The following is a 14,462-nucleotide window of genomic DNA, read 5'->3' as shown; positions in this document are numbered from 1 at the left end:
TACCGCTAAGAATGTCTTTCTTAAAGCCCTTTGGGGACCCCGGCAAAGGAGCTTCTGAGCCCCCTGTTGGAGAAAGCAAAAACAGCTTTCTGCACAATTCTTAGCTTCTCCAAGTTTTCACTTCAGAGAGTTGATTGGAGCACCAAGCTCAGCCTGGCTGAGGGCCGGGCCCAAGAGTTCGCGAGCCGCACTCCACCCCCACAAACATACAGACACTCCCCAGCCCCCGTGGCCCCCGTCTCCAAGCCGCGGGACTCTGGCCGAACGTGCGCCCGGGCCCTCCCAGCAGTCTCAGCCTCTACAGCCCCTGACCCTGCCCCTGCCCTCGGGGGAGGTGATGTCAGCGCGTCAGGGCCGAGGGGGGCGGCCGCGGGGGAGCCCTCCCGGAGAGCCTAGCCGCGGGCCGGGCCCACGTCAGATGCGGCGCGGGGATAAATAGGGGCCTGCAGGGGCCATGGCTGTCGGCACTCGGAGCCTGAGCGGGAGCAGGAGCAGGAGCAACAGCCGGAACCGAGGCCGGGGCACAGCAGAACCGAGTGGCCAGAGGCAAGCTCGAGCTGCTCCAAGGTCCGACGGTGGCAGCGGAGCACTGAGCTAGAGGGCAGGAGACCGCGGGCGATACCCGCGGCAGCACCCGAGGCAGCCCCGGCAGTGCCGGCGGCAGTACCGGCAGCGGACCGAGCAGGAGAGCAGCCCCGACGGCTGCAGCCATGCTCGTCGCCAGCCTGGCCGCGCTGGCCCTGGCGCTGCGCCTGACCCGGGCAGTGCGGGGCGCGCCCTGCGAGCCTGTGCGCATCCCCATGTGCCGGTCCATGCCCTGGAACCTGACCCGCATGCCCAACCACTTGCACCACAGCACCCAGGAGAACGCCGTGCTGGCCATCGAGCAGTACGAGGAGTTGGTGGACGCCAATTGCAGCTCGGTACTGCGCTTCTTTCTGTGTGCCATGTATGCGCCCATCTGCGCCCTCGAGTTCCTGCACGACCCCATACGGCCCTGCAAGGCCCTATGTCAGCGCGCTCGAGACGACTGCGAACCCCTCATGCGCCTCTACAACCACAGCTGGCCCGAGAGCCTAGCCTGCGACGACCTGCCGGTCTATGACCGCGGCGTGTGTATATCCCCCGAGGCCATAGTCACAGACCTGCCAGAAGGTGCCGAGAGGGGCAGGGGCAGCTCGGGGAGGGATAGGGATCTTGGGCAAGAGGCGGGGATGGGGGAGTTGGAGTCAGGGTTCCTATGGCCGCCGCCCCTCCAAAAGACCCAAGGAGGCTGACAACATAAATGATCTCCCCCCACTTTCCAATGGGGAAACTGAGGCTCAGGAAAATATCTGAGAAGGACATTTGCCCTCAGACACGCAGTTAGTATGGTGTGATCTCTCTGTCTCTGTCTCTCTTTCTCTCTCTCTCTCTCTCTCTCTCTCTCTCTCTCTCTCTCTCTCGCACACACACCCCTTGGGTTTGGAGTCGGAGGACCTAGGTTCTCTGCCACATACTACATACTTAGTGACCTCAGGCAAGTCGCCTCCCCACTCCGAGACTCAGTTTCCTCCCCTGGAAAATGAGAGATTTGGACTAGATGCACTCTGAGGCCTCTTTCAGCTCTAAAGCTATAATCCTATGCTGTGAAGCTTGATTCTAATCCTAGCCTTGACTCGAGCTCCAACCTCTTTCTGTCTCCATCTATTTAGGGCACTGGCCTCTGAAAAGTGGCAGCTGGGTAGCTGTGGGCAGCTGTGCCCTGTGAGCCTGACTGACTCTTTCTTTTTTCTCCTTCTTTTGAATTGGGGCTAGTAAGGAAAGAGGAGAAGGGAGAGCTGGTTGGCAAAGGGAGGGCTGGCCTCTCACCTAAGGACTTTTTGCTTCCCCAGCTTTGCAGTCTTAGATCATGCCTTTGAATCAGTTCTCTGATGCTTCCTTTACAAACTCTCCAGAATCCCAGTTTCCTTATCTGGATAATGGGGATGGTGATAACACCTTTGGTTTCTACATCACAGGGTAGCTGGGAGGCTCAAAGCTCTGCACAAACCTCAATATGACAGGTTTTCATCTTAGTCTGTTTATAATTCAAAAGGATGTTTAGCATAGTGCCTAGCACATAGTAGGGACTTAAATGCTTCTTGATTGGATCTCATAAATGATGATGATGCCACCAACACAGGCTTCAGCTCTGGAACCTAGTAGAGATTTACACTCCATTCTTTGGTATCTGGTGTGTGGACCAGGCTGCCCAGTTAGAGGATCCTAATATTTCCAGGTCTAGAGGCAAAATGACTCTGCCATGGGGTCCCTTTCCCACCTCCAGCTGGTGGCAAGAGAACAGAAGGGAAGGAGGGCAAAGGCCATATTTGCATCTCATCAGGGATTTGATAGTGGGAGAAAGTTCCCCAAAGGACTAAAAATGAAACTTAAGGGCCCTGAGATTTTCCTTTATCTGGACTAAAAACAGTGTCCTCTCATTCTATATTTGCAGCAAGTTATTTGTTGGCTGCTTTTCCATGGCTTGAAGGCCTTTCCTCCCCACTCCTCATCCCCCACCACCTGCTCTTTAGATATCACATTTGTTATCAAGGTATTTACATATTATCTCCCCCATTAAGATGGGGAGCTACTTGGGGCCTGGGACTGTTTATACTCTTTGTATCCCCAGCACTTAGCCCAGTCCCTTGAACACCATGAGCACTTAAAATACATGTTACCAGTCTGAAATTTGTGGATCAGTTCATCACCCAACTCATGAAGGAAATCATATGGTGATGAGATCTGTAAGTAGGGGGATCTCAGAGGTAGTCTAGTCCAACCTTCCCATTTTACAGATGAGGACCAGGGAGGTTAAGTGCTTCACCCAAGGTCCCACAGATAGCAGTTGTCAGGAGTGAGATTTGAACCTAGGTCCTCTGACTCTGCAGCCAGTACTCTTTCCATTATTCCAAGCAAGTTAAAGGTGAGCAAAGCAAAGTAGAGAATGGAGACACCCACTTGGACAATTTGGAATTAAAAAAAATGTAGATGTTTGGGTGTTTATAGTGGTAGGTGGCTTATTTAGTACCTGGCATATAGTAAGTACTTAATAAATGCTTGTTTATTGATCAATTAATTTGGTTTGGTTTGTATGTAGACTTAAATTATGTCTATACAGAAAAGCTCTGGGAATTTGGACATTTTCTGGTTCACTTGATCATTATAAACAGCCAAAACTAAAAAAGTTGGTAGATGCCTCTGAGATTCCTTCTCATTCTGAGACTGGAACTGGGTGTGGGGCAGGGGAGGGGATGAAATATCTAGTCTGCCTCATTCCATTTCCTATTGCATGAAATGAAGTTACCAAAGCTTCCCTTCCATTCTCTTGGTACTGTGCCTGTGGAGATGCCCTGAGACCAGAGCCTGCCCCAGGGAAAGCTAGAAATACTGTAAATTCAGGAAAGCTGATGGCAAGATAATGGTATAAGATGGGGGTACAAGAATAAAAGGAATTTGAAGGATTGAAATCAGAGAGAATATGTACCAGGCTGCTCTTTCCAGGTTCTTCATTCTGCCAAGGGAGAACACAAAAGCCACTTGCTCTTTCAATAGAAAATTAGGATCTAACCTACCAGATGGCTCATGCCCTTTTCTAGATGCAAAGTGGATAGACATGACCCCGGACATGATGGTACAAGAGAGACCTCTTGATACTGACTGCAAGCGCCTAAGCCCTGGTGAGTTCCTCTTTGTTCAGTTTCCCTGGTCATCCCCTCCAAACTAAATGTAATAGCTGCTTTCAATTTCTCCTTTCTCTTTTGTTTTCCCAAGACCGGTGTAAATGCAAAAAGGTGAAGCCCACCCTCACGACCTACATGAGCAAGAACTACAGTTACGGTAAGTTGTGGGGCTGCTTGAGAGTAGAGCTGTACATTTCTAAGACTTAGATGGTAATGAAGCCTGGCTCCAGAGGCTTGTAGCCTCTCATACCTTGTCTACCGAGAAAACAAAGAGGCTAGATAGGTTATAGGGTGAATTTAGTTCAAGGATCAAGGTAGTATGCTCAATGTAAGCCATTCTGTGTGTGTGTGTGTGTGTGAGAGAGAGAGAGAGAGAGAGAGAGAGAGAGAGAGAGAGAGAGAGAGAGAGGTGGGGGTGGGGGTGCGGTAATTCAGCCAGAAGCTGCTGAGCATCAGGGTTTAGCATTATAACAGACAACCAGTTATCTTCACATGGCTTGTTTCTTTTCTTAAGGATGGTCGCAGCCTTCGGGACTTGGCTGCCAGCTGGCTTGGGTCACTGGGCTTCTTCCTCCCAAAAGTTTCCATGCTCAGGCTTTAGTTTCAGCTCTCATGGATGCATGATCCCTGTTTGGACTCTGTGCATGCCTTGTAACTTTAAAAAGAGAGAGAGGAGACTTGCTAATCTGTGACCAGAGCCCTTTGGATTTCTATTTAAAAGAAATTGCATTTTCCTTAGACATGTTTGTGTAGGACTTTGCTGTTGGCAAGTGGACTTTTCTCAGAATTTCTCAATCAGTCCTAACAACAAGCCTGTGACATTTTCACAAAGGCCCAGTAAAGTGATTTGTGTGTGGTCAAGCAGCTTCTAAGGGAAGGACCTTGAACTCAGACCTGACTTCCAGGCTGCTCTTTCTCCTACCGCAGTGGTACCTAACTACAGTCCTGTACAGGCTATCAAAACATGGTTGGATATACAATAAGAATGGTTAATACTTATATAGCACTCTAAGGTTTGCAAAGAGAGTTACCTAACGATATACTATATATAGTATGTTATAAATGTATTATATTTTATATATGAATGTGTTTATAAATATGTTATATGTGGAGAAGGGGGCAGTGCAGCTAGGTGGAGCTGTGGATAGAATGCTGGGCCTGGAGTCAGGAAGAGTCATCTTCCTGAGTTCAAATCTAGCCTCAGACACTTACTAGCTGTGTGACCCTGGGCAAGTCACTTCACCCTGTTTGCCTCAGTTTCCTCATCTGTAAAATGAGCTGGAGAAGGAAATGGCAAACCACTCCAGTATCTCTGCCAAGAAAACCCCGAATGGGGTCACAAAGTGTCAGACAGGACTGAAACAAAACAACAAGTGTGTGTGTGTGTGTGTGTGTGTGTGTGTGTGTGTGTGTGTGTTCTCATTGGCTCCTCACAACAATCCTGTGAGGTGGGTACTATTACGATCCCCATTTAACCAATGGGAAATTGGAGTTAGAGATTAAGTGACTTGCCTAGGGTTATAGAGCTACTAAGTATCCAAGTCAGAATTTGAACTTGGTTCTTCCTGACTCCAAGTCCTTCTGTAGAATGAATAAATAACATATATTTATATACAAATAAATATGTATCAAAATATACGTTAATATGATTGTAATAGGAGCCATGCAAATTTATTTAAAGCTGTTACTGAATTCATCATTATTGTTTATCTTCTCAATCCAAAGGATACTAACAGTAAAAGTGCTATCATGTGAGCCACAAGTAGTTTGGGGAAGCCTGTGCTCTAACTAGTGCTCTAACTTAGTCTCTAACTAGGACTGTTGGTTGATCAGAATCACTCAATTATTAGAATTTGAATATTTGAATATAAATTAAAATGCTCAGATCCCTACCAGCACAATGAGTAGGTTACTGGTGCATTTGGAATCTATTTTTGACTCTTTCCACATTTTCCTTGTGTTTCTTAAACTATACTTTCTCCCCAAAATGTGCTGGGTGCAATTTCTTGCTCCTTTGGACATTGACAGAAGTGCTTTTTAGTTTACAATCCACATTTATTAAGTGTCTGGGGGAGGGATTAAGTTTAGGAGACCAGAACCCAGACTTCAACACCCAGTGTTCTTTTCTCGACATCAGTGTGTGTGTGGGGGGGGGGGGGGGGTGAAGAATGGGAAAGTCAGAGAGAGTCATTGGTTATAAATGGAATAACTTCCATTGTTCCTTCTCCCAAAGGCCTCAGTGCAATTCACTGAAGGTTCTCACCTAAAACCTGTTCCCCACTGAAGCACCAGGGATGAACAGACTGTTTCTCATCCTTGACCACAAGGATGATACAGAAGATGAACGAAAAGGAAGAATGGGGTGGGGGAGAAGCCTGTTGTTACATGAGGTTTGAGCAGGGATGTCTCTGCCCTGTTACAAAGCTATGACCTTGGGAAGAAGCATCCCTAGATGTTGCAGGATCACAGACTCAGGGATGGGTGGGACCCAAACAGTTCATTCATACTAATGAAGAGGGGAGAAGGCATCGAAAATCTAGGAGCCTGAAAAATGGGGAAGGGGTGGAGTTGGAAGACAGGGGAATAGCCCAGACCTCAGAGAGATACTGCTAAAGAGCCAAAGAAAGGAGGGTTGTGTTGTTGGGGGGAAAGTATGCGGGGGAGGGGGGGAAGGGATGATACCCACATGACTAAAGAGATTTATCAAACCGATGACTAGGACACCTGCTCCTTGGGTCCTTTTATAGGCTCTCTTTTTATCCAACGGGGGCAGCCAGGTGGCACAGTGGATAGAGTACCAGTCAGGAAGACCTGAGCTCAAATCTAGCCTCAGACACTTACTAGCTGTGTGACCCTGGGCAAGTCACTTAACCCTGTTTGCCTCAGTTTCCTCATTGGTAAAATGACTTGGAGAAGGAAATGGCAACCCACTCCAGTATCTCTGCCAATAACCCCACCCCAAAAAAAGAGGTCATGAAAGATTAGATATGACTGAAAAAAAATTAAACAACAAGATCTAACAGGCATTTCAAGTTTCCTTCATAGGAATATCATTTCAGTTGGAAAGAGACAAAGAGGGGGCTGCATTCAAGTCCTGCCAGTATTTGCTGGGCCTATGACCTTAGGCAAATTATCCCTGTTCCTGAGCCTCAGTTTTGTCATCTGTAAAATGAAGTAACAACGCCTGTACTACTCACCTCACAGGGCTGTCATGGGGAAAGTCCTTTGCTTACAAGAGCCTTTAGGGCAAGGACTATTGAAAGTCAGGGCAAGCCAAGAAGCATTTACAAAGCACTTACTATTGCCCAGTACTCTGCTAAGTGCTGGGGATATAAAGAAAGGCAAAAGCCAACCCCTGTCCTCCAGGCTCTCAGATCCTAAAATGGAGACAGCATGTGAACAAATCTATACACACAAGACCCTCATCCAGTAGATGGAAGGCACTCTGAGAGAAGGCCCTAGCAGGGGGTAGGTGGGGTGGGTGGGAAAGGGATTTTGAAAGGCTTCCTGAAATTTTTGACTTTATATCCCCGGCTCTTCACACAGTCCCAGGCACTTAATAAATGTTGACTGTTAACTATAAAATACTTGTCAGTGTCCAAAGGAGCAAGAATTTGCACCCAGCACATTTTGGGGAGAACATGTAATTTAAGAAACACAAAGAAAATGTGGAAAAAAACAGTCAAAAACAGATTTCAAGTGCACCAGTAACCTACTCATTGTGCTGGTGGGATTGGGACATTTTAATTTATATTCAAATAACTTCTAATTGAGTGATTCTGACTAACTAGCTACAGATAGCACAGGGTTTCCCAAACTGCTTGGGTCCCGTGTGATAGCACTTTTACTGTTAGTATCCTTTTGATTGTGTTCTTAGCTAAGCTATTCATTTAGCTGGACCAGCCTCCTCATCAGCTGAGTGGGGCTAAAAGGGCAGCTGCCTAAGATGCAGTCCATTGGAGGACCTTGGTTTTCGATGTCTAGTCTCATGTATTATAGTGGAGGCAGCAGGCTTCCAAGGGACAGTTGTAGTCCATGGGGGATGCCACCATCAGCAGTGGGTAAATGCACAGAGAAACGGCTTGTTTCAGCTTGGCCTCCCTTTGCAGTGGGGGTTTGGCCTGGATGGTTTCAGGAGGTCTTCTCAACTCTTCCTCTATGATTCCCAATAGCACATAGTATGGAAATTTTTCCCATAGTAGAGAGTTTAATAAATGTCATTGATTTTTTTAAGAACATTCATTTTGAGGACTCCTAATTAAATGTGGGTGTCATTCTATATTGTTAACTTGCTTGGCATTTTGGTAATCATTTACAATTAAATGCTCTTTAGCATTCAGATTCAGATACCGTGTCTGGAAAAACGGGGTTCAGATCCTATCTCGTTTGAAACTTAATGGCTGTATGACCTGAAGTGAGTGACTTTACCTCTCTGGGCCTGTTTCCTTATCTGTAAAATGGGAACACTGATGCCTGGAGTCCCTACTTCCCTGAGCTGTGGTGAGGAGCTTCTGTGTTAATGCTTTTTTCAAACCTTAATGCACCACGGACATGGCCATCCTCCAGTAAATCTGTGATCACATCCATTTGGGAGTTCCGTCCAGTGGTGCAGATAACAAACAGTTCCTAGGTTTCCAGCCTATTCTGTGTGCCCTGTGTTCATCACATTTTGGAGATCTATCCAAAGTACTGGAGGCATTTCTTCCTCTCTCCTGACTGGCCCCCTTCTTCTCCCTTGCTTTTACCACACAGCTAGGCCAGCTTCTTTTTCAAACGTATACTTTCCCTGCTGACAGCCTCTTCTGTGCTTCTTATTCCAAGCTCCTTTTTGGCTGGACATTCAGGCAGCTCACACCTCCCAGGTGCCTCTCAATCAATTATAGGCATTGATGCCCACCCTCAGTTCTTCAAACTGCTACATTCTAGACCTTGTAGTCATACAATGCTGGTAAAATATTGATGTTAAAAAGTCAACAAGTATTTAATAAGCACCTACTATGTGCCAGGCACTGAGCTAAGCATTGGGGACACAAAAAGGGGGCAGAAATATTGTGTCTGTCTTCAGAAAGCCCAGATTCTAACAAGAGAGCATGCAAACAGCTTTGTACAAATAAGACTGTTGTTTTGTTGATTAGTCATGTCTGACTATTTGTGACCCCATTTGGGGTTTTCTTAGCAAAGATACTGGAGTGGTTTGCCATTTCCTATTTCACAGATGAGGAAACTGAGGCAAACAGGGTTAAACGACTTGCCCAGAGTCACACAGCTAGTCTGAGACTGGATTGCCCTCAGGAGGATGTCTTCCTGACTCCAGGCCTGGCACTCTATTCACTGTGCCCTACAAATAAAATATATACAAGATAAATTTGAGGTAATCTTAGAAGGTAGGCTTAGGAAAAGCCACTAGCAGAAGGTCAGTCAATGAAGATTAATTAAGCCCCTACTATGTGCCAACCACTGTGCTAAGCACTGAGGATATAAAAAGAAATAAAAGGCATCCCTGCCCTCAAGAAACTTACAGTCTAATGGGGAAAACAACAAATATGTACAAACAAGGTACATAAAAGATAAATCAGAAATAATTAAGGGAGAGAAAAGTAAAATTAAGAGAAATTGGAAAGGACTTCCTGTAGAAGATGGAATTTTAGTTGGGATTTTAAAAAAGCCAGAGAAGACAGTAGATGGAGATGAAGAGGGAGAGCATTCTAGGTGGTGGTGGGTGGGGAGGCAGCCAGAGAAAATGCCCAGAGCTGAGAGGTGGTGGATCTTATTCACAGAACAGCCAGGAGGCCAGAATCACTGGATCAGAGTGCCTGTTGGGAAGTGAGGTATAAGAAAACTGGAGGCAGTAGGGAACCACTGGAGTCTATTACTCAATCTTGTGGTCACACCTGGGCTTTAGGAAACTGACTTTAGTGGCTGAATGGAGAATGGAATGGAGTGGGGAGAGACTTGGGGCAGGCAGGCCCCTGTCCCCAGCAGACTATTATAAGAGCCCAGATGGGAAGTGCTGAGTGCCTAAACCAGGGTAAATGAAGTACCAGAGGTGAGAAGATGCATATTCAGGAGATGGCGCAAAGGTGAAATCAACAGGTCTTGACAACAGTTGGGATGGGGGGTCCTGAGGTTGGGGGGCGGGGAGTGAGGGATCCTATAGTGATGGTGGAGGCTAGGGAGGACCTAGGGGGAAAGAGAATAATTTCTGTTTCTGACATGTTTGACTTCAGATGTCTACTGCACATCCAGTCAAGGATGTCTGAAAGGCAGTTGGAAATGGGAGCTGGGCTTGCAGGTCAGCAGAGAGGTTAGTGAAGGCTAGGTAGAATTGAGACTCATCAGCAAAGAGATGGTAATCAAATTCGTGGGGATTGTAGCATGGCTTATCTGTCTTTGGAATTTCAGTGATTCATGCCAAAATAAAAGCAGTGCAAAGAAGCGGCTGCCACGAAGTCACCACAGTGGTGGACGTAAAGGAGATTTTCAAGTCCTTGTCACCCATTCCTCGGACTCAGGTGCCTCTTGTGACTAACTCCTCTTGCCAGTGTCCACACATCCTGCCCCACCAAGACGTACTCATCATGTGCTATGAATGGCGTTCGAGGTATGCAAAGGTGGGAATGGAGAAGAGGGAGAAGATGGATTTTGAAATATTAACTTTACATTTTTCAGTTCTTTAAAGGGTTAACAAGTGCTTAGGCACGCTGTCTTTCTTTCTATTTCCATTTTGTCTTTTTAACTTAGCACCTAGCACAGTGGATGGTACATAGGAGGTGCTTCGTAAATGCTTATTGGTTCACCAATTATTCAGCGGAAAACTCTAATCTTTGAGTACAACATATATTTAAAGCAGCATCAGTGGCCTTAGTTAGCACTCCCTCCAAGAAGCCTTGCTTTAGCCCACTTGGACGGACATCTTTCTTGCTCTGTGTCAAGCAATAAATCAATAATCATTTATTAAGGACCTTCTATGTGCCCAGCACTGTGTTTGACTCTAGGAATACAAAGACAAAAATGAAGCCACCCCGGCTCTCGGGGAGCTCATGTTCTATCAGAGGAGACAACATGGATATATATTAGTACTTATAAAAGAGGCACAAGATCATATTGGAGGGGGAATGAATTAGTGGGTCTCAGCATTCCAGACCTGGACTGTGTGAAAGCAAGGATCTCCACAGGGTTTAGCTGGAGTCAGGAAGACCTGAGCTGGAAGTCTGGGCCACTTCCCTTACCTCTCTCAGCCTCAGCCCCTGGCTTGCAGGGCTGCATTGAGGATAGAATGAGATGTAAAGCATCTTAGAAGTGCTATGGATTTAAAGTACTAGGGGAATGTGGCTGCTGCTGCTGCTGCTGGCTGTGGTGGTCCAGGGAAAAGCCTATGGTAAGGGTAGCTTTACAAATGCTGATTTACTAGACATTCACCTTCATGACACTTTATTTCATCAACCATCTGTTTCAGAATGATGCTTCTTGAGAATTGCCTGGTTGAAAAATGGAGAGACCAGCTAGGGAAGAGGTTTACAGTAAGTATGGCCAGTGGTATTTCATCAGTGGTAGGGGATGGAAGAGTCTGTGTGTGTGTGTATCTGGGGTTTGTGAATTTGTGTGTGTTGTTATGTTTGTGGGGATGTAAACGTACATGGGAATGTAGGTGGGTATATGTGGGTATGTGTGAGGAGATGTAGCCAGAGGGATATTTTATAGATTTTGATCACTCTTCTATTTCTTGTGTTGCCCACCAGGATAACATCCTACCTTTGAGAGGCAGTGTGACCTAATCTCAGTCAGGAATGCTAAGCTTCAAATCCCTAGTCTGCCATGGATTAGCTCTGTCCCTGGTACCTCACTCAGTGCCCAGAGCATTGTAGGGACAGGGTTTGGATCTGTGGGTTCATCAGTATAATAAACTCCCAGATAGGAAACTTTCTCCTATGGCAGGTCAGCATCTTCTCTGAGCCTTGGCTCAGTAATTCTCCTAGAGTAGCATGGCCAGCACATGTCAGAGGCGAGCTAACTCCAAAGCTGGTACCCCACCCTTCTCAAATAGCAGCCACAAGAAATGTTTGTGGGGAGAGGTGAGGAGGCCCAAGAGGCTCTCACAGGCACATTCTGTGACTTCTTCCTTGGCTGGCCTAAACCACCTGGCAGCTAATTGGGGTTTTTTTGAGCTGTGTGCATTTTAAAAATCTGGTTTCCTTCTTTCTTTTTAAAAACACATTGACTTGTTTCAAAACACTTTTATTCAGCAGTAACTATCTATACAAAAGTGGCAGAATTGATGGAATTGTCCAAAGCCTCAGATTTGGGGTTGCAGAGAAAGGCCAAGGTCAATCCTGGGTACCTAGGTGGGTGACAGTGCCACAGACAGAAAACTACAAGAATGGCCCAGTATGTCAATATTATACCAATGTCTGGGGCAAGGGTTCTTACTCTCCTTTGTGGCATGGACTGTTTGGCAGTATAGTGAAGCTCATTTCAGCCCTTTTCAGAGGAAGAATTTTTGTATTCATAATTCAATGAAATGCTAAGTTTCAATCAGAGATTAATGAAAATAAATATGTGATTTTTGCCCCAAGTTCCTAGATGCCTGAAATCTCTCCATGGATACCTTGGGGATATGTGGAACTCAAGTAAAGAAGCCCTGGTCTAGTGTGCCTTCCTAAGTGACCATCTTTAGCATAGCCCAAGAGACAGCAGTGCCCATTTAGCCAAAGGTCAGTCTCCTGGCTACCTTGACTATCCAGAACACAAGTTGTGAAACTGGAAATAAATGAAAAAGGACTTTGAGCTGAAAAAAACTGGGAAAAGGGCCATGTTCTTGACTTTGTAGGAAAGGGAGAGCCATCCTCTGACTAGTAACATAGACTTCATGCTTCTGTTTCCGAATTTTCTCTACAGCAGTGGGAAGAAAGGCTACAAGAGCAACTTCGAACAACTCAGAAGCGACCTGCTGGGCGCACCAGCCGCAGTGGCCCTCCCAAGCCCAAGGGAAAGCCCCAAGGGCCCCGTCCTGTGGGCCCTCAAAAGAGCATCAAAGCCAGGAGTGCCCCCAAGCGACCAAAACCCCAGAGAGTGTGAGCTGTCAGTTTCCCCAATCAAAGACTTTCAGCCTTGATGGGGTCCCAAGACCATACACCCACCACCCAACAAACGTGGCATGGCCTCAGTCCTCTGCAGATTGTGTTTCCTAGCACTTTACTATCCAAGGTTTGCTTTCTCATGCTTAGCCACTGCAAGCCATAGCTCCAGGTTGGCACCTGCATTGGTGTTTGAGGAGGATTTGAGCAGAAGGGCAAAGCTTCTCATCGCCAAAGCAGCCACATAAATATTCTATCAGTTAGCATATGATGGCTGAGAGTACAGCAGAAGGATACTCCTGTTGCTGGTGAGGATGGAGTATGTATAGTGGAAGGACATCACAGTACCTGGTGATGATTCCATATGTGTGTGGTAAAAATGCCTCATATGCCAAACTCCTAAGTTTGTAAAATGTATCTTACTTCAGGCTGGCTTCTACAGTTAGTATTTGAACTGTAGTCTAGAAACATGACTGATGGATGTTTGTTTGCAAAAGAAGCAAGGAGCAGGAAGGAATGAGACAATATTTCAAAGAGCTCTATAAGGTGTGGTGGGTTATTACTGTTTTCAATGTGTAATGAAATTGTTCCACGACTTTAAGAATAATGGCATTTCAGAGTGGTAAAGAATGTTGGCTGCCATCTCATCCAACCAATATTTGAAAATCCCACCATAACATTCCCAAAAGTCCATCATCCAGCTGAAAGACCTCCAATGACATGGGACCTACGACCACCACCTCATGAGGCAGCCCAGCCTATGCTGGAAAAACTCCAAGTGTTAGAAACATTTTAACTATTCAAAGTAAGCCATGGTAGTTTGTTAGGGATAAGCAACCTGGCTTTCAAATCTAATTTTGGCCAAAAAACTCAGAGAAGAGGCTGGTGACTCATCTTGAGGCATCAGTAGGGATGTCCTAGACTGAAATTCCACCTGATGTGTGTGCTGCCTCTGAGGCTCAGGGCCATGGATCTGTGCAGGGGCAGGGAGGACCCAAGGAAGGAAATTCAATTAAACCAGAGTTTATTACACACCAATGTGTGTGGGTCGATAAACACTGATAGCATAGTGACTACAGAGTTTGTCTCAGAGTCTAGAAGACTCTCTGTCATCTCTGACACATGTTGGCTGTGTGACCCCAGATGAGTTACTCAACCTTTCAATGTTCTAGATAACTCTCTAAGATTCTAAGTCTTAGAGAAGACTGATCTGCATTGATAGAGGGAGCTCTTACCTGGATAAAATTAAAGATCCAGTCCAGAAAAAAAGTGCCCAGCAGAGTAGTAGACACTGGAGACACTAAGAAAGAAATTAAATCAATGAGCTTACATTCTCCTGTAAACAACCAGCATTTCCTGAGTACCTACAATGGATAAGGCTCCTTTTCATCTAGCATTCTTCCCTGAGTCACAAGGGCGAGGCGAGCTCCCACGAGGTTGGGTCCAGCTCCTTCCCCAGTCAGTCTGAGTGCCTCAGTTGACCAAGCCTGGCTGCAAGGCACCTGAAAAAGAGCCTTTTCTTGGGTGCTGGGGATTTGTCATTGGAAGACTCAGAGCTCTGAGGCAGCCCAGCAGCAAAGACATAGAGTCCAGACCGGATCTTCGCAACTTGCCACAGTGGCACCAGACCCAGCACGGGGCTGCCCTGTACATAGCTGGTAGGAAGTATGCCTGTTCTTCCTAC

General features: G+C 46.4%; 1 protein-coding gene across 1 annotated transcript; it reads left to right on the top strand.

Moving 5' to 3' along the window:
• Positions 1-710: 710 nt before the first annotated feature.
• On the top strand, positions 711-13,295 carry SFRP4 (secreted frizzled related protein 4). Its single transcript, XM_036739050.1, has 6 exons — positions 711-1,155; positions 3,621-3,701; positions 3,796-3,861; positions 10,107-10,305; positions 11,161-11,224; positions 12,600-13,295. The coding sequence occupies exons 1-6, from the start codon at positions 711-713 to the stop codon at positions 12,777-12,779; spliced, it is 1,035 nt and encodes a 344-aa protein (XP_036594945.1). The 3' UTR covers positions 12,780-13,295.
• The last annotated feature ends 1,167 nt before the right edge of the window (positions 13,296-14,462 follow it).

The sequence above is a fragment of the Trichosurus vulpecula genome, chromosome 9, assembly GCF_011100635.1.
Source record: "Trichosurus vulpecula isolate mTriVul1 chromosome 9, mTriVul1.pri, whole genome shotgun sequence".
Classification (NCBI taxonomy): Eukaryota; Metazoa; Chordata; class Mammalia; order Diprotodontia; family Phalangeridae; genus Trichosurus; species Trichosurus vulpecula.
The sequence above is the reverse complement of the archived record's forward strand: the minus strand, read 5'-3'. Positions and strand labels throughout refer to the sequence as shown.